The 20086-nt window shown below is 33.9% G+C and overlaps 1 protein-coding gene, 1 long non-coding RNA gene and 2 pseudogenes across 3 annotated transcripts; 3 read left to right on the forward strand and 1 right to left on the reverse strand.

Annotated features, from left to right (window-relative positions):
* The first annotated feature begins 597 nt into the window (after nt 1–597).
* LOC109799415 (protein ACTIVITY OF BC1 COMPLEX KINASE 8, chloroplastic) lies at nt 598–11604 on the forward strand. 2 transcript variants are annotated; one of them, XM_083069240.1, is made up of 21 exons: nt 598–1089; nt 1608–1743; nt 2659–2825; nt 3636–3756; nt 3847–3947; nt 4235–4333; nt 5034–5144; nt 5254–5333; nt 5436–5505; nt 6701–6774; nt 6885–6954; nt 7065–7153; nt 7711–7835; nt 8558–8638; nt 8719–8779; nt 8883–8940; nt 9021–9119; nt 9236–9325; nt 9959–10018; nt 10132–10259; nt 11155–11604. In XM_083069240.1, the coding sequence occupies exons 1-20, from the start codon at nt 667–669 to the stop codon at nt 10246–10248; spliced, it is 2232 nt and encodes a 743-aa protein (XP_082925366.1). In that variant the 5' UTR covers nt 598–666; the 3' UTR covers nt 10249–10259; nt 11155–11604. The 2 variants fall into 2 exon arrangements, with proteins under 2 accessions (XP_082925366.1, XP_020215557.1); XM_020359968.3 differs by having other exon boundaries at nt 8883–8937.
* Nucleotides 11605–12540: 936 nt separating this feature from the next.
* On the reverse strand, nt 12541–13627 carry LOC145954603 (uncharacterized). The gene is made up of 2 exons (XR_014431835.1): nt 12993–13627; nt 12541–12802 (listed from the first exon to the last, which is right to left on the reverse strand). It is a non-coding gene; the product is annotated as an uncharacterized LOC145954603 (long non-coding RNA).
* A 3183-nt stretch (nt 13628–16810) lies between these two features.
* LOC145955210 (pentatricopeptide repeat-containing protein At4g19191, mitochondrial pseudogene) lies at nt 16811–17206 on the forward strand (annotated as a pseudogene).
* A 346-nt stretch (nt 17207–17552) lies between these two features.
* Nucleotides 17553–18493, forward strand: LOC145955211 (pentatricopeptide repeat-containing protein At4g19191, mitochondrial pseudogene; annotated as a pseudogene).
* Nucleotides 18494–20086: the final 1593 nt, after the last annotated feature.

Here is a 20086-nt window from a genome sequence, read left to right on the forward strand (position 1 = left end):
TTGTATTAATTATATTATTACTAGTATCATTATCGGTGAGATCATCACATCAATTAGTTGGTACTGTCAAATTATTTTAATTTGTCTCATTGTTAATTATGTTATCATTGATCCAAAAAAAACTAAAATAATATTTTTAAAATCACAACGATTAAAATGACGAATTTTAAATTTGAAAAGTTAAATTTTTTTTTTTTATATTTTAAAGATTAAAAATATGTAATTTAAATTTGAAAGATCAGAAAGGTAAATCCAAAAATTAAAAATAATAATTTTATAAAATTAAAAAAAGTAGAATATAAATTTAAAATAAAAAAAAAAAACTAAAATGATAATTAATTAGTAAAAAAAGAAAGGCAGGCGAGCGAGACGGTATCGTTCTGGGCTGGGTAGCCGTGCGTGGATAACAACTGGACTAAACATGGGAGCGGACACGTAAGCTTAAAGCGTCCAAATATCTTCCACGCAAGCAAAGGGGTTTGTGGCTCAACACCACTCGCCAAAACCCTAACCAATCACAATTCATGGCTCATCTTTTCACTGCCACGTGTCCTCCTCATCACCACACTCTTTTTGTTCTCATGTTTCAACTTTCAACTCTCACTTCCACTCTTCTCACTCCCACGCGCCATCAAATTCAGCTTCCTCTCTCTCATTCACCAATCTATGGCTTCTTCTTCTTCTTCTTCCTCTTCTATGCTCCTACTCCAACTCAACTTCCTTGCACCGCCCAAACCACGCCCTTCCCTCTCTACCTTCTCCTCCCTTTCTCGGACCTCCAGGCGCAATGTCGCTCCCCGCGCCGTCAAGGAAGACGGCGCCGTCATCGACAGAGTCAACGACGTCAAGTGGACCGGAAACGGAGCTGCCACCGCCTACGTCAACGGCGTTAGGGAGAGTGAGACCGCGAATGGAAGGTTGGTGAAGTACGTGAACGGCAACGGCAACGGCAACGGCGTGGCGGCGGAAGTGCTGGAAGATTTTGCCCAAGCGTCGAGGCGGAGTGAGGATGGGAGGAAGAAGAGGTTGGAGGAGATTGGGAAAGAGGACGCCTGGTTCAAAAAACAGAGTGAGGAAACACCGATTGAGGTATGAATATGACTCTATTGAATAAACAACCGTTTTGGTACTTGAATTCGTAAGGCATTATCATATCAGTATCGGAAACTAAGAGATTATCAAATTGGTCCCTAAATGTGTAAATATACAATCATATCAGTACAAAACTCAAAAAAAAAAAATGTGTGTGTAAAAGATATTGATATACATTCAGAGACTAAAATGGCATTATGGAATCAAATTTAAAGACTTATTCTACATTTCATGAACAAGTTTTACAATTTCTTAGTTGCCAGGACCAATATGACAGTTTCTTCCCAATTCAAGCACCAAAAGTGAGTGTTTACTCAGTTGTACTCGTACAATGTTTTTCAAGAGTTCGATCCTCAGGTTCGTGTCTATGGAAGAACATTTATTAGGAAAGGTCAATTCCAAAATGAATTTTAGTACCTCAAAGGATTAGTCTTTGACTCTCACGTGAGGCGTTTATTAGTGTTTTTGGAATCTGATTGAATGAGTGAGATGAACTTGTGATTTTGTTTTGACAGGTGGCGGTTGCTCCTGGAGGTCGTTGGAGCAGGTTCAAGACTTACTCCATGATCCAGAGAACGTTGGAGATTTGGGGCTTTGTTATAACGTTTATCTTCAAGTCTTGGCTGAATAGTCGGAAGTTCTCTTATAAAGGTTTGTTGTTTGCCATGATGCGAATGTGGTGTTCTTCTGAAATGAGGCTTAGGGTACTTATGATGGAGGCGTTTGGGCTCTGTTTTATGAATAAACAAATGCAGAGTGCATTTATTGTGTTACTAGTGGGAGTGTTTTCTATCAGTAGTGGATGCTAGAATTAGTAATATTCTAATGCTGATGCAATTAAGTGCCATTCCTTACATGTTGAAGTTCTAATGTTTTATGTTAATCGAATGAGCATTTGAGTAATTACAATCATTGACAATTTACAAGCGATGTTAACATAAGGTAGAGAAGTTTACTGTTGGTGGTGGAAAATGGAAACCAAGAGCAATTGTTTAATTAGGGAGTATGCGAGTTCCATGTAATTTACTATTTATTTATTTTTTCACCATCTGGTTCTGTAATCTTGGTAGACTGTTGCTTTTTTGGTATTTTGCTGAATTTATTATTCCTGATTGCCACTTGTTATTCATATGTTATACCTATAGTCATAGTTTGATTATTTAGTATTTAGATATGTTTTTCTTGAGCTTTAGAATCCTGCTGTGTTATATGCCTTTGGAGTTTGTAACTATGCCTTTGGAGTTTGTAACTAATTTATTTCTTATTATGTATATGAACTTGAAGTCCAGAAGTTTGAAAAGTATAACAGGTTGGTTATGCTAGCCAGAGTTGATTCTTACTAGTTACTACACTATCAATGTCCATGTGGATACCAGAGCCTTAAGATTTAATCTCAGTATTATGAATTTATGATATTTATCAATTTTGTCTATTTTTTGCAAACTGATTCTTAACAACAAATAAACTTGTTAATATATGAAATATGAAATGCTTTTCATTGAATTTTGAGGAGTCTCAGCAATGTGACTGTTTGTTTTTTATTTGACTCAAAGATACTACTTGCAGGAGGAATGACAGAGGAAAAGAAGGTCTTGAGGCGAAAGACCCTTGCCAAGTGGCTGAAGGAGAGCATTCTGAGATTAGGTCCTACATTTATCAAAGTCGGCCAGCAATTCTCCACGAGAGTGGACATTCTTCCACAAGAATATGTTGACCAGTTGTCTGAACTTCAGGTTGAATAAGAGTTTTGGATGGAACTTATGAATTTTTTTCCTTGCATAGAGATATTTTGAACATTATTTATGTTGCATTTTTTTAAAATCTAATTCTTTCATGGTATTTATACTTTCAGAAGAATAGGACAATTTCCCTAGCTTTTAGATTTGTTCTTCAATTATATCTTTATTTGTGGTTTGCCTTTCTATTAGTTGTTTTGTATTCGTGATGGCCTTCTTTAGTTGTATATATATATTACTCTTTTAACCTCTTAATGATCTTATGAATTCAAATCATCTAATTGTTGAAAAGAAAAGAAATTACTTTGGAATTTGTTAGAGGTGCTTATTTTGCCTGTGTTCAACTGCTAATGTTCTCGGAAATTTGACTGTTAATATTATGAACCCCTATGGGGACATTTGTTCTTGAGGGTATTAATCTGATGTTTTTTTTGATAATTGAATGTTATTTTCTAAGCAACCATGTGATATTTTCTTACCAAATTCTTCTTGACTTGAGCGCATTTATGATTTATGTTTTAATTAGTTTCATGAGAAACAAATTTTCTTATTATAAAGTTGGGTAAAGAGGCATTGCTATTGTATTCTTTAGGTGTTAGTTGTAAATCTTACCTAAACTATTTAGTTTAGTAACAGTTGGTACTGTTTTATGTAGTTAATTGGGGGTGAATGTTCCAATTAGAGTTTAGAAAGCTGATGAAAAAATAATCTTGAGTGCACACACAAAAAACAGAGATTAAATAGAGGAGTAAAACATATTTAGGTTGCATTCTTTAAAGCCTAAGTTACCTGATATTTTGGGTTCAGGATCAAGTTCCTCCATTTCCCTCGGAGACCGCTATAGCTATTGTTGAAGAAGAACTTGGTGCTCCTTTAGCTAGTGTCTTCGATCAGTTTGACTACGAACCAATAGCTGCTGCAAGTCTTGGTAATTAATATTTTACTTTACGTGTATTGGTAATAGAAATGTGCAATCATAGAAGGAAAGTAATATTGAATATCGTTTTACCCAATGCAGGTCAGGTTCATCGTGCGAGATTAAGGGGACAGGAGGTTGTTGTTAAAGTGCAAAGGCCTGGTCTTAAAGATCTTTTTGATATTGATCTTAAAAACTTGAGGGTCAGTGTTACTATAAGCATTTCATATAATGCTTACACTTCTAGTGCTGCTTGCAAATGTGATATTACTGTTTGTTTATTGTATTACTTGCTTCTTAATTTTTCTTCTTATTTTTAGTAAGCTTCCAAGATTAGCAAGTTGTCTTCAAAATTTTGAACTTTGTTTAATGTTATTTCTTTGCATGAAGGATTTTTTATAATAGGACTTCCTGTCTATAAACTATAAAGGCTTGCAGAACTGAATTAAATACTGATATTGATACTTGGTTCTTTTTATAACCCTTCCAGGTTATTGCTGAATATCTTCAAAAAATTGATCCTAAATCAGATGGTGCAAAGAGGGATTGGGTTGCTATTTATGATGAGTGTGCCTCTGTTTTATATCAGGTGATGATACTCTGGAATCTTCTTGTTGCAATTTCAGTTACTTGAGATTAATTTAAGAAAGTCATGTGTGGCTCACTGGCTCTCCATCATTAATATGTCATTCTTCAGTAGTGAATTCAAATATAGAGATTGCATCAGATCACAACTCTAAAGTTTGAATAGGTTCAGGTGCATGGGATGGGTAAGGAAGCTGACTCTGCTCTTTGAAATTCCCCATGGGAAATAAAGTACCATTAGGTCATGGAAGACTTTTATAACAATTTTAGTAAAGATTTTTGAAGGTTGATTAAGAGGCTCTTTGTTCAAACAGAAAGGAGATTAATGAAAGTGTTACTTGAGTTGTTTTGACAGAAGGGATAAGGTGTGACCAACAATTTTACCTGGTTAGGTGATGGAGTAAAAATGGCAAATAGGGAATTTTGTTTTATAGGTGAAATTATAATGCTTCAACAAGAGGCATGCTTATTGAGAATTTCATATGTCACCAGTTGTTTTATAAAACTTTCAACAGTATTATTGTTTTTCAATTGTTAGTGCCTAGCCAATGTAATGTATAAAAGGAACTTGTTAGCACATTGCCGGTTTGGAGGGGTTGATTTGTGGATCTTGTTCTCGTTTTAGTATGATGTTTGCACATGTTTTCTGCACATCCTCAACTTTATCTGATCCTGTTAATGTAACATGGATTAACAATTTTCAGGAGATTGATTACACCAAGGAAGCTGCTAATGCAGAACTATTTGCAAGTAACTTTAAGAACTTGGATTATGTGAAAGTCCCTACAATCTTCTGGGATTATACCACTCCACAGGTTTAACCATAAGTTCTCGTAGATAATATATAGCAGCTATACATCTTTCCTGTTTTTACTTTTGATATCTTTCTTATTTATCTATAATTTAGATATTTTTTCAATGCAGATTCTGACAATGGAGTATGTTCCAGGGGTTAAAATAAATAAAATACAAGCTTTAGATCAACTGGGTGTTGACCGCAAAAGGTTAATAGCATCCAAATTTCTTCAAGCAAAGTTACTACTGGCATCTTACCTCACACATCTGTGCATCTCAATAACTGATAATGGCTACCTTATCTTCTATAGGTTAGGACGATATGCTGTTGAGTCTTACTTGGAGCAGATTTTATCACACGGTTTCTTCCACGCTGACCCCGTGCGTTCTTGTTTTGAGAATTGCTGAATCGTTTGAGTTATCTCACTCTTTTGTCCTATTTTGTTTCAAGTGTAAATAAAGGGGAAGGAAATGAAATGAAATAGGACTGAATACCAAATTGGACAAATCTTAGATATAGTATTACCTTAGGTACTCTCGAGGCTGTTCTCCAAACAGAATTGGAGTTTCACCTTGATAATATACATAATGTATATTATCGAGGTCTACATTAAATGTAAGTGCATATTGTCGAGATGAAACTCTAATTTTGGTTAGAGAACAACACCAATAATACCTATAATACTATACCTAAGTTTTGTCTTACCAAATTTCCATTGTTTGTTTAAGAGGAGAAATATGAAGGATGTTTATTGGTTGGTTAAAAAAAAAACCCCTCCCCCAGATTGCCATGAAAATGGAGGGAAATGTTTGTTTGACTTAAAAAAAAAAAAAAAAATTCTATAGCAAAAAATAATAAAGGATTTTATGTTAATAAAAAAATAATACTGTTAAAAATTTAATTTTTAATTTAAATTTAACTTTTTTAGCTACTATAAAAAGCTTTTTTATACAATTTATTTATTTTCACCCACTCTTCCACTCTTTCAAACAAGTGAAGAGAAATTTCTTCTTTTCTTTCTTTCATATTTGTATTCTTCCAAACAACACATCTTTTCTACTCTACCCTCTCTTTCTCTTTTGATTCCATCCATTGTATATCTGTCCTTATTGCTTTCCTCTCTATTTCACTTCTAATCCAAACACAACATTAGTGTTTCTTTTGGATTGTCTAGCTGGTAAATAATATTGTGTAGCCGACATGTTATGTTTTCTATTTTTGAATTTACTCATATACTGCAACATTCAAGCGTCGATTGCCTGAGGTACAATTAGCATGCTGCCTATTTCATATAGATTATAACTTGTTGCCTTGGGTGGGAAAACTCCTTAGGACTTAATCACAGGGGCATTAGAAGTAACTTCCTTCATGTGATGAGGAATAGTGACTGCCAAGCATCCAAAACTGTTAGGGACTCGTTATTATACTGCCCTGACATGTTTTTAGTTCTTTCCCCTTTTTCTAGGGAAAAAACTGTGTTAAATGAGGATGCATAAATTCTCATATTTTTGTGATTATCACGTAAGAGGTTCAATTTGATGCTTCTCGTAGCTAATATTTACATTGTTCATGCAGCATCCTGGAAATATTGCAGTTGATGATGTCAATGGTGGAAGATTGATCTTTTATGATTTTGGAATGATGGGAAGGTATGTTCTTTATCTTTTCTGTATATTTAAAATATGAATTACAAGTCGAGCATTTTACTCTTGGTGAGATGAATACATTTGCTTATTATGATTGATATTGCACCCTACAGTATCAGTCAAAATATCCGAGAAGGTTTACTTGAAGCTTTTTATGGAATTTATGAGAAGAATCCAGAAAAGGTAAAGTAATTGTTTTTTATGGATGGCGTTCCATAATACGATGAAAATTCTAACATATTTCATTCTCAATTTTAAATTATTTACCAAATGAAGCTTGTGTACTTATGTAGGTCCTTCAAGCAATGATTCAAATGGGTGTTCTTGTCCCAACTGGAGATATGACTGCTGTTAAACGAACAGCACAGTTCTTCCTCAATAGGTATTTTATTCAAATTAAACCCATTTGGTGGGAATTCATAAAATAGAAACACCTATAGATACTCAGCAGTAGTATTTCTGCAAATCAATATTATCACATAGTTTGTAGATTACTGATTGCAATACCTGCGAAGGAAGCTTAAAACTACTTATAAAGAAGAGTTCTGAATAGGAGATTCTAAACTTTTTATCTTGGGCAAGGAAATTTTTTCTCATTGATACGGATTTGTGCTTGAAATACTTGGCTGTCCTGATTAGTTATGTCAAGAATATAGTGATATTAGGGTTGGATCAAGTGGTAGAATCAAACTGCATCAACTCAAAGAATCAAAGGTCTTAACTTTTTTTCCACTCCAAAAGAGAAATAAGTAGTGATATTTATTTGAAAATTGTTACTGCAAATTTTGGACCACTTGTTGATATTTTAAGCTAATATTTTCTCCCTGCTCTAGTATTTTGTGGTTTAGACCAGAGTTACATGTCTGTGGTGCTGATTGGTTATGTTAGCAACCCACTACAATCTCTGACCTTTAGCTTTTCAACATTATTATTTTATAGTTTTGAAGAGCGTCTGGCTGCACAAAGGAGAGAGAGAGAGATGGCAACAGCTGAACTTGGATTCAAAAAGCCATTAAGCAAAGAGGAAAAAGTAATGAAGAAGAAAGAACGTCTGGCTGCTATTGGTAATGCACATGGTCTAGTGTGTCTTTAAGTTTAGATTATTTGGATGTATGCATACAATATTGTTCGTGAAATGAGTCATGTGAAGATAAAAATAGACAAGTTATAGGGAAGAATATATTGTTTGGGCTATTGGGTATGGGTCATGGGTTAGTAACTTATTATTTTAACCGGTATCAAGTAGGTGAAACGTTAATTAGTTATATACAATTCTATATATTATGATTTTTGAACTTGGTTTGTTTTCCCGATTGGTTAAAGTGATTTCATCTGTAAAGTTTGACATTACCTGTGTCAACTATAAGAAAATTTTCTGTGTCAGAACTTTTAGTACTTCATTTTGGGTGTTTGTGTTCTATTAATGAATGCAAGTTTGGCTAGATGGAATGGATCATTCCCGTTCCCATGCTTGGTTAAGTCATTGGAATGGGAAGGAACATTCGTGTACAATTATGGGAATATATATTCCATTACTGGAGTGATGGAATTCCATTCCAATATGCTCTAAAATTGGCCCATCACGTCTGACTTATCTGTTCAAGTATAAAATCTTTTTGGAATAAAGTCGTCATTTTATTTCTTTTCACAACATATGAAACGTAGGAATAAATATTCCCTTACCATGCCCATTTCATCAGTTCATCCAAACCAACGTGATTTAGTTAAATAACATTATGGAATTCATAGGCTTATATAACTTACTCATAGCTCATATTTTAAACAGGTGAGGATTTATTAGCCATTGCAGCAGACCAGCCCTTTCGGTTTCCTGCCACATTCACATTTGTTGTTAGAGCCTTCTCAGGTGAATATTAAGAGTTTTGTGTTACTTTGCATGTTCTATGCATGTGACTGCAAGGTAACAAGTCAACATTGTATTTGCAGTGTTGGATGGCATTGGAAAGGGCCTCGATCCTCGTTTTGATATTACTGAGATTGCCAAACCGTGAGTATTGTTTCACAGTATATAATTTTTTAATTTTTTATACATTACATGTTTTAACTTGTAAGCTTTGCGCATCTAACATTCAGCTTTCCTGATCCTGTAGTTATGCTCTGGAGTTGCTAAAATTCCGTGAGGCAGGAGTTGAAGTTATCATAAAGGCAGTTACAAACTTGTTCTGTAATGGTTGAATTCATCTAAGCATTATGATTTCCTTTCTCATATCTTTCTTCTGAATGTACAGGACTTCCGAAAGAGATGGGACAGACAATCTCAAGCATTTTACAACTTATTTAGACAGGCTGAAAGGGTTGAAAAGCTTGCTGAAATCATCCAAAAATTGGTTTGCATTAGATTTTTGTTGATATGATTTGAGGTTTTTGTTTGATTTGTATCTTTTGTTTGTTCTGGGTTTCTGGTATTCTAGATCATATTTTCCTACTCTTCATTCTTGTGCAGGAGCAAGGTGATCTAAAGCTCCGAGTCCGAACTTTGGAATCTGAGAGGGCATTCCAGCGTATTGCCACTGTCCAGAAGACAATAGGGAATGTGAGTATGGATGGCCTCTAACATAATATAATTATAAGTTTAGTTGTTTCTTGGGATTTGGTTTGAGTCTGTTTAATAGTCTGTTGACTCTGTTGTCATTTTTTGTAGCTATGCTTTTTCTTTCAAATTTATTATCTCGTATCTATTGTTAGCCAGTTGGCTGTTGTTGGATCACCCTTGCAATGGCAACAACTCATTAACTATGGAAATAAAAATGGATACCTGCTTCCTGTTCTGGCAATATTTCACTACATTGAATAAGCTTACCTGCCTTCAAAGATTTGAAGTTCTCTTTTTATTAGTTTTTTAAAAATTGGGATATTTGTGTGTGCATTCAGCCTTGCATGTCGGAGTATTATCATGTGTTTTGCAGGCATGAATCAACATGTTTTAACTTGCATAAAACAATCTATATTCTTAATTTCTTCCAAGAGATATTAAGTGAATGATGTATGTTCAGAGTGAATTGTCTCTTGAACAAAGTATATTCCATGTATGTACTTATTGTAAACCATGTGCATCATTTTTTAGAATCGACACTTCAGATTATATATATGATATATGTATATGATAAAAGACGAGTAAAGTTAGTGAAATAATGCGTATTTATGTTACCTTTTTGTCAATTAATAGGCAATAGCTGCTGGGAGCCTAATAAATCTTGCAACAATTCTGTATCTTAACTCAATTAGGGTAAGCTGTTACCATCTCACTTATCTTTCTTGTAGTTATTTTTTATTCAATTAATTGATATCTTGGTGGTAGTGGTACTTTCTCATTCCTCAGTTACATGCCATCTTTTTCAGGTGCCTGCCACTATAGCATATGTCTTTTGTGCAATCTTTGGTTTTCAAGTTCTCTTTGGCATTGTGAAGATCAAGAAGCTAGATGAAAGGGAAAGGTTGATTACAGGGACTGCATAAGAACCAACTAGGTAATTTTTATTTTTTATAATTTTAGGATGTGATATGTCCATGTTAAGATAATATGTAAAACGCCAATTAGGTAGTCATAAAGATTCTTTGGCGAGTTCTTGACATGTCAATTCTTTCCCCTCATTATGGTATTTGTTTATGCCTTTTGAGTTGTGAACTGGTGGTGAGTGGTGGCTATGGGTTCAACTGTTCTGGTTGTGCACTTCTTATGGTAAGGTTGTGCACTTCTTACCCATCCCAAAGACATACAGATGGAAGAGGCTAGTGCAATAGGCTGTCCTTTTTGTGATCTATGTTTCTGCTTCCCTGCTCGCAGTGGTCAGGCTGCATACATTTGAGCCTCCTCATACCAGACCCCGCAATGGTTGGGAATTGGATACTTATCTGAAATTTTGGTTTTTAATATGAAAATTGATTTATGGTCTGAGATTAAACATGCAACTTGCAAATTTTAGATGTGAGAGACCTACTATCCTCACAGTTAAAAGAATGTTACCAGTTCTTAAAGTGTGAGTGGTGAAGCCTTGCATTGAATAAGAATGGGTTAACGGCGGAGGACAAATTTTAAGCAAAGAGACTCATACCCTGTCTTGAGGCTTTGGGTCAAGATATAGTGTCAAGCCAATATTGCGACCATTAATGGAGATTTCTCTCCTGGCTGAACAAGTTATTTCAGTGGTTGCAGGATGTTAGTAAGTGAATGACTGACGAAAGCAAATTCTGATGTTTACCTCTTAATTTATGGTCAAAGTATATTAATGTGGGTCTATGCATTCTAGGATCTGTATCATATTACACGGATTTTGGTTTCTTGGCCCTCTTGTTGAACACTGTTTTGGGTCCTTGACCTGCTCCATATACTTATTTATTTCTTTTGATGTTACCCCGTTGCAGATTTAGGATGGATATGTAGCTCATGTTAAGTTCATGGTTACAAGTCAACCTCCGGGGCCTCAAAATGAATAGGAGGTCAAAGAGCTAACATCTTGGAAGACATCAACACGTGCTGAGGCTTTATGCTGGAGGCTTCTGTTCTCCTTTATTTTGCTAAAATGATCGGGCTGAGGTAGCCAATTGGCGAGCCACATTTTTGTAATTAACATGACCCCCTCACGCTCCCTTATTGCAAAATTTTATAACATTTATTACCCTTTTTCTTCTTACCTCCATATTGTAAATTTTATAGGCATTGGTGTAGCGATTATTGTTGTAATCACCATATGGTATGGTGCAGCTTCCAATATAGTCCGACAGCGGGAAGCTTTTCATGTAACTGACGTACATAAATTTGTCAAATGAAAATGCAAATGTATGTATTTGCCTTACATTTGCTGGATGGCCAAATTACAGTTTTTGGTGATTACTGTTTCTTGTCAAGAGGATCTAACTTGAGGTTCACTCACTGTTGTACACGAGCATCACACAACTTATTTTGACTTTCAAGTTGCCTGTTTGATTAATGGCTTCAAATATCTCTCTCCCGCCATCTTTTACCGTTAGCTATTACTGGTAAGTGGTAACTGGTTGGTTTGTATTACTGGTAATTAGCCTTTAGCTTTCCATGTATACCCTTTCCCAATTTGTTAAATGTATTATCACCCATTTATATATAGTACTATAGTACCGATACGACACGCACCTAGAATAATAATTATACCGGAAGGGTTTCGGATTATCGGATAATTCTCGAGTTGGCAAAAACTTACTTCTAATAATTTGAGCTAGTGTCAATATATGGGGCTGAAGACCTCGAATCGGAGCTGAGGGCCATGGCCGAGGACAGAAGCATATGTCTTAGGAGTCTCAGCAGGTAACACACCATATAGTGTCATCTACACAGTAAGGTAAGACCTAAAAGCTTAGACCCGTTATGAGGGTCTAAGTCCAATAAAATTATTATAAAAATGACGTAAGATAAAGGAAAATGCTAGCGTTGATTCGCATTTATTATGCAATTAATGCTCTATAACCATTAATTACGCAATATAGGTAAGGAACGGTGTTGCGGCTTACTCATGGTTCGTGCTAACTTAGATCACATCAGACAAAGTCCTCATCCATGTATGCAGCGGGTACATATGAACAGCTGAAAAGTTTGCAGACCAACCTGTAAAAATAATATTTTTAAAAATTAACCATTTTAATAGTTAAAAAAATGTTATTTTATTGTTAGTCTATATGAACCAACCCACAAGTGTTCAACACTCAAATTAAAGAAACAACTTCGTGGCTTTCACAATTAATGTTTGTGTTTGTGCCTTGTTATCAGGGGACGAGCAGTTAATTATCAGCTAATTCATGTTACGAGTATAAAACTGTAAATAAAAGTTATAGATCCTCTACAATTGCCAATGTGGCAATCTTGGATGAATTCAACAACGTTAATACATTATCCAGCAGAGGAAATAATATGAAGTAATCCTAAGCAACAAATCGAAATTACAAATTCCATCTAAGGCAAGGAGTTGGTATAGACGTAGTCTTCATTCTCGAAAACACTTTCTTCCTTGCATTCACCCCTTTGCTTTTCACAGCCAGCTGTCTGCATAGTTAAAACCTATTTACTGCTTCTTCAATAATAATAATAAAAATGATCTAATCCTATTCACAGCTCCATTTCACCATTTATGAGTTTCATTAAAATTGTATTTAACTTACTCCCATTACATAGATTAAATGAACAATTAACAAAAATATCAAGAGGTTGATATAGAGGAGAGATGCAAACTCACAGAAGTGGAAGAACTCCCAGAAGCCACAACTCCTTCACTGATAAGTGCTTCCCCTTGAAAAAAGCATGTCACATTGAAGGTAAGGATCAGAAAAAGAAACAAAGCAGGTATCAATAGTCTCATTGGATATTTGAAACTAATATTGGATCTAACTATAGCCTATTCGAAAGCTGTATAATATGTGCTATGGCCAAGTAGAATTAAAGGAATAGCAAGTGCCTAGTGTCATTTATACACATAACAAAGAAAGAATTGAGGTTTCGATGGTTGATATTATTTATTGATATCATGTATATTCAATGAAGGGTGTTTCAGCATTCTCCTTTGACCTGTCCCCGGATTCCTCGGCATGAAAGCTCGATCCTCAAGAACTGGGTTGGATTATCTTGGTGTTTTCTTTTCTCACATGAATATTAATAATGAGATCCAATGTAAAAGTAAAGATTTGCCACGTTCAACCCAAACTGACCCTTCTGACAGATCCTACCTACCCTCCAACATTTTCCAAAGGCTATAAAATGTAAATGTACAAATGTATTTGAAAATTAATTGAGTGAGCTGTTTTTAAAAAAATTACATTTACATTTTTTCTTTCTTTTTTCTTTTCTGTTGAATGTAGTTTTAAATTGATATTCAAACATACATATTGTTATTACATTACATCAAGAAAGAAATATTAGATGATAATAACACATTATTTTAAACACATTTTTTATTATTGACTAAAAATTATTAAAAAAAATTACTATTCCTATTTAACAAGACTCATTGATTTTATTGTAATTTTTGATAAATTTAACCGATAGTAAATAACTATGTTACTAGAACTGTTTTTTTTTTCTTTTTCCTGATAAGTAAATGAATATTATTAGCATCTTTCCAAGCTTAGCACAAGATGTGCAAAGATGAAAAATATGTAATTTAATCTTCTTTGATGAATACGTTGAATTTGATGTGTTCATGTCTTGGATGACATGAATGTTGAAAATTAAAAGATTGAACATTATTGTTCTAAGTTTTTGGACTTTCTTAGTGTTAAAAGAAAAAAATGACGATCCTAGATCTTATTGAGATTGCATGTTGTTTATTTTGGTGAAAATAAGTTGTTTATGATGTAAAAATGGTGATTTGAAGATTGGAAGAATCAAACTAGTGTGATTGAGAGAATTTCTAAAAGAAGAACTCCCAAGTGAACCAACCCATTTCAGTTAAAAGCTTATTGTAGAGCCTACATAATGTACCTAATTGAGAGTTATATTGCGGGACAAGTCAACCAAAAGAGTTTACCTTATGTATATAAATTTAATTGATTTATTTAGTATAATTTACTAATTTTTTCTTACAATTATTGAATTGTATAAAATGATATATGTGGAGTAGAGTGTCACAAAAATTGTTATTCAATAATTATATATAAAAACAATTCTCAATAAATACACTTTTTTTTTATGAATAGGAGTTACAATGATGTCAACAAGTTTGAACATAAGAAATAATACATATTATTCTAAACTTTTCACCATCAATGAATAAACTTTATCGTTGATGTAATTTCAATGATAAAAAAATATAGGCCTTCACATGGCATGCTCAATAGTTAAACTATTGCCTCTAACTGCAAATTGAGCAAAACTAACTTGAATCGATCAAATTGAGTCATTCTTGATAAGTCTTCATTTACTTCTTTGAATATGATTTGATCTTTTATCTTTCATTCTGGTGTGTGCGGGATGTTATAATATCAATATCAATATCAAAAGAAGTAAAAATTGAGATTTAATAATAATATTAAATAAATTGAACCTTTAAGATAGTCCAATAATGACATCAATAATGATTTTTGATGAAACTAACTTGGAGATGAAGGATGAATCTCTTCAACTAGCTTCAATGTGCTCCCAATCCTTTTTTATGGGCTTGTAATGCTTCAAAAACTTGAAAATAATGAAGGAGAAGAAAAGGTGAGGCGCACCACTTTTTAGAGTAGATAAGTAAGAATAGTAAAGAACTTGGCACAAGGATTGATAAAAGATAAGAGAAAGAATTAAGACTTTTGGAGAGTACAAAATTTGAATATTATTCTCAAATGCTTAAAAGTACTCATCCAAGTGTAGGTTACAAGTATATATAAGATTTGGTAGCTTGTGGTGCAACTTAAGCTAACCTAGGTTAAGTGTAATCTAGGTTAGGTTAATTTGAACTCAAGACTACTAACCCTAGTTATAAAATATAAATTAAAAAATTCTCCTCCTAAATGTCACTATGTTAGATCTAGGAGAGTCACTAATAGCTTGCCACATGGAAAGACAAGAAAAATGTGACTCATATTACCATCCTAGATTTATAAAAGTTAATGGAAGGTTATCACTTGGCATGTGTCTAAAATTTAACTAGGCAAGACCATATAACATATTGGCTTCTTGAATAGCTTATGAGTTCTCAAACAAGTGGACGTCTCACACATGAGACGAATGTAGTGCTCATGGGCTATTTAAGCCTAACAAATCCAAATAACCTTTTCTAGTTGCATCTCTCATAAAATATAATTTACATCCCTAAAAATAAAAATACAAGAAAATAAATTCTTATTCTACTTGACCCGAAAGTACAAGGTCAAAAATTAAGAAAATATTTACAAATAAAAATATTAACAAATAAGAGAAAATAAACTATTAAAAATAACTTAGAGCTTGATAAAAGCTTAAACCTTCTTCCTTTAAGCCTAAGAAACTCCTCTTGATTCTTTTAGGACTTAGCCCATTGGCATGCTGTTATCAAAACTTCTCAAAATCATTTACAAACAAAAGACCTTTACCAAACAAGAAATAAAACACAAAAATCAAGAGCTAAAAACAAGGTTAAAAAATCTTTAAATCTTCTTTTACACAATGAACATATTTCATTAGTGTAAAGAGAGATTCTAGTGTTTGCACTCCTTTCAAGGTGTTTGGTATTCAAGTTATTCCTAAAGTTTAATAGTTTATAGTGCAAATTAAGTTAACTTAGATTAAATGTAACTTATGTTAAGTGAACTTGAACTCAATATATTACTAATCAAGTAAGTGATAATCTTATTGGGAGAGATCTATTATTTTGGAAGACATTATTGTTTATGAGATTTCTCTTTCTTAGATTTAATTTTTTATGCTTAGAGATATTTTTGATATAAATTTTTTTCTTTCTAAGTTTGGACTTATAGTCCTCCTTTTTATATATGATAAAGTATTTATTTAAATTTATTATTTTAATAATTTATATTTTTCATTAAATTTTAATAATTCTATCGTTAAAATAAAATTTTTTAATGTATAGATTAAATATATAAAATTTTTAAAAATTATTTAATATTTTATTATCTAAATTTATAAAATAATTTTATAATTATTCGTTAATTTAAATTAATAAAACAGATTAAATGTTTGTTTGATTAAAGTGCGAGAGTGTTAATCTTGTCTTGTTCAGTAACAAGCGTTTAACATTGTGTCCAGTTGCACTAAATGCTGCAATTTGACGTGAGGATTGCCCAGAGAAATGGTAACCCATTATTTAATTTATTTTGGTGTGACTCTCACTCCATGCATCAACCGCTTTACAAAATATGGAACTCCAACATCAGACACGTTGTGAATTAGGGGCATGCCGAACACGCCCTTGTTCTCTTTCGCCAGATGAAGCGAAGTGGCGTTACACCCAACAACTCCACCTTTCCCTTTGTCGCAAAAGCATGTGCCACACTTTCCCATCTCAGGAACTCCCAAATCATCCATGCCCACGTCCTCAAATCCTGCTTCTAATCCAACATTTTCGTGCAGACCGCTATGGTTGATATGTATGTCAAGTGTGGTCAGTTGGAAGATGCACACAATGTGTTTGTTGAAATGCCCGTCAGGGACATTGCTTTTTGGAATGCAATGCTGCTGGGTTTTGCTCACTGTGGTTTTCTTCATAGGTTGTCTTGTCTTCTGCGTCAGATGAGGATTTCTGGGATTTGTCCCGATTCGGTCACGGTTTTGCTGCTCGTTGAAGCCGTTTTGCACGTGAAAAATCTAACATTTTTGGGTGCAGTTCATTCCTTTGGGATTCGAATTGGTTTTCATATGGATGTTTCTGTGGCTAACACTTTGATTGCCGCATATGCCAAGTGTGGTGACTTGTGCTCAGCAGAGACGGTGTTTGATGAAATTGACCCTGGTCTGAGGTCTGTTGTTTCCTAGAATTCCATGATTGCAGCATATGCTAATTTTGAAAACAACGTCAAGGCTATTAGTTGTTACAAAGGGGTGCTAGATTGTGGCTTTTCCCCAGACATTAGCACAATTCTCAATTTGCTTTCGTCATGCATGCAACCTAAGGCACTTTTTAATGGTTTGCTGGTACACTCTCATGGAGTTCAATTAGGTTGTGATTCTGATGTATGTGTGGTGAATACTCTTATTTGCATGTATTCCAAGTGTGGGGACGTTCATTCTGCAAGATTTTTGTTTGATGGCATGTATAACAAAACCTGTGTTTCGTGGACTGTAATGAATAATGATTAATGGGTATGCTGAAAAAGGATACATGAGTGAGGCCCTGGCCTTGTTTAATGCAATGGAAGCTGCTGGTCAGAAACCAGATTTGGTTACTATGCTTGCTTTGATTTCAGGTTGTGGCCAAATGGGGGCACTTGAACTTGGAAAATGGATTGACAATTACACTATTAACAAAGGATTGAAAGATAATGTTGTAGTTTGTAACGCACTAATTGACATGTATGCCAAGTGTGGAAGTTTTAAGGGTGCTAAGGAGCTTTTTTACACCATGGCTAACAGAAGTGTTGTCACCTGGACAACCATGATTACTGCTTGTGCTTTGAATGGTGATGTTAAAGATGCTCTGGACCTATTTTTTATGATGTTGGAAATGGGAACGAAGCCAAACCGCATAACATTTCTTGCTGTTCTCCAAGCTTGTGCACATGGAGGTTTGCTAGAAAGAGGATTGGACTGCTTCAACATGATGGCACAAAAGTATGGCATAACCCTGGTATAGATCATTATTCTTGTATAGTTGATCCTCTTGGTCGTAGAGGACATCTCATAGAAGCTTTAGAAATTATTAAAAGTATGCCTTTTGAATCTGATGTTGGCATTTGGAGTGCATTGCTCTCTGCTTGCAAACTTCATGGTAAAATGGAGATCGGAAGGTATGTGTCTGAAAAACTATTTGAACTGGAGCCCCAGGTGGCAGTTCCATTCGTGGAGATGGCCAACATATATGCATCAGCTGAAATGTGGGATGGAGTTGCAGCTATAAGAAGAAAGATGAAATATCTTCAAGTGAGGAAATTTCCCGGGCAAAGTATTATTCAAGTGAATGGGAAATCTACTATATTTACAGTTGAGGATAGGGATCACCCTGAAACCTTGTACATATATGATATGCTAGATGGCTTGACTTCCCATTCTAAAAATGGACTACTGGCTTTATCAGAGGAGACTGTTGATTGTGAAAGGGAGTAAAGATATATGCAAAGAAAGAAACTGCGATCGGAGAGCTATTTTGGTGGATTAGTTCAATACTGATTTAGTCTTTCTTCTATTTCATGCACGTGTTCTAAGAGAAAAAACAAATGTTACATGTAGGCATAGACGGATTCTTTAGATTGAACTGCACAGCCAGAGATATTATGCAAAGTAGCTGGTAAATCTTATGTATATTAGAAAGGAGATCGTTGCATGCATGTGCCTCAAGAGTTGACTCGTGTTACTGTTAGGACCCTGGAAATATAAAAGAATATTTTATTGAATAAAAAAGAGTTACATGTAGTAATCTGCTTCCTTCTTTTCCCATAGCATAGGCTCCAAACAATTTGTTAAAGAATGACTTCTCTGTTTTTTTTCCCAACAGACTTCCCAGTTCCCCTGTCCCTTTTTATATTCCTCCTAACAAACTTCCTAGATAATCTTATCTATTATTAATTTCATAGATAAACCTATTTTTTCTATAAAAAAAACAGAAACAATTATGATAACAAACAAACAATAATCTATTAAATTTTATTCCTTCTAGTATAGACTCTCCAAACCTTGGGCCTGCTATCTTGTCTTACTGATTGGGCTCTATCAGTTACAAGTTTATATTTTTCAATTTTGTCTGTTTGGAATCATTTCCTAACAGCAACAAATAAACCTGTCATAATATAAATTATGAAGTGCTTTTTATTGAATTTTGAGGAATGTCATCAATGTGACCATTTGTTTTTTATTTGACTCATTATTTGCTGGAGAAATGAGAGAGGAAAAAAAAAACCTTAGGGCAAAAGATCCTTGCCAAATGGTTGAAGGAGAGTATTATGAGATTAGGTCCAACATTTATCAAAATTGAATAACAATTCTCCACGAGAATGGACATTCTTCCACGATAATATGTTAACCAATTGTTTGAACTTCAGGTGAATTGGAGTTCGGGGAGGGACTTTATTTCCTTGCAAGGAAGTATTTTGAACGTGCATACATTTTATTGCCATTTTTTGTTTATGGTGTTTATAGTTTGAGAAGAATAGGAAAATGAACATGGTTACCAATAAAAAAATAATAAAATAGGAAAATTTCCCTAGCTTTTAGATTTGTTCTTCAATTACATCTTTATTTTTGGTTTGAGTTTCTATTAGTTTTTTTTTGTATATTGATTGTCTTCTTTTGTTTCTTAAATGATTATCAATAATTCTTTTTACTCTTTTAATCTCTTTATGATCTTATGAATACAAATCATCTAATTGTTGAAAATAAAAGAAAATACTTTGGAAATATGTTTAGAGGTGAATGTCTCTGCATGTGTGGTTTCTATTACTAACGATCTCTGAGAACTCTTATTACTCATTTACACTTGGTCCTGATTATGAACCCGTATGAGAATGCTTATTTATCACGGTATTAATCTGAAAATTATTATTATTTCTTGATTTCTTGATAATTGAATGCTATATTTTCTAACGAATTGCATGATAATTCCTTACCAAATTCATTTTGCCTCATGTACATTTATGTTGGAATCAATTTCACGTGAAACAAATTTTCCTTTTATAAGATTTTGTAGAGACATTGTTGTCCTTG

This window comes from Cajanus cajan, chromosome 2 (genome assembly GCF_000230855.2).
Source record: "Cajanus cajan strain Asha chromosome 2, NIPB_CcT2T_4, whole genome shotgun sequence".
NCBI lineage: Eukaryota > Viridiplantae > Streptophyta > Magnoliopsida > Fabales > Fabaceae > Cajanus > Cajanus cajan.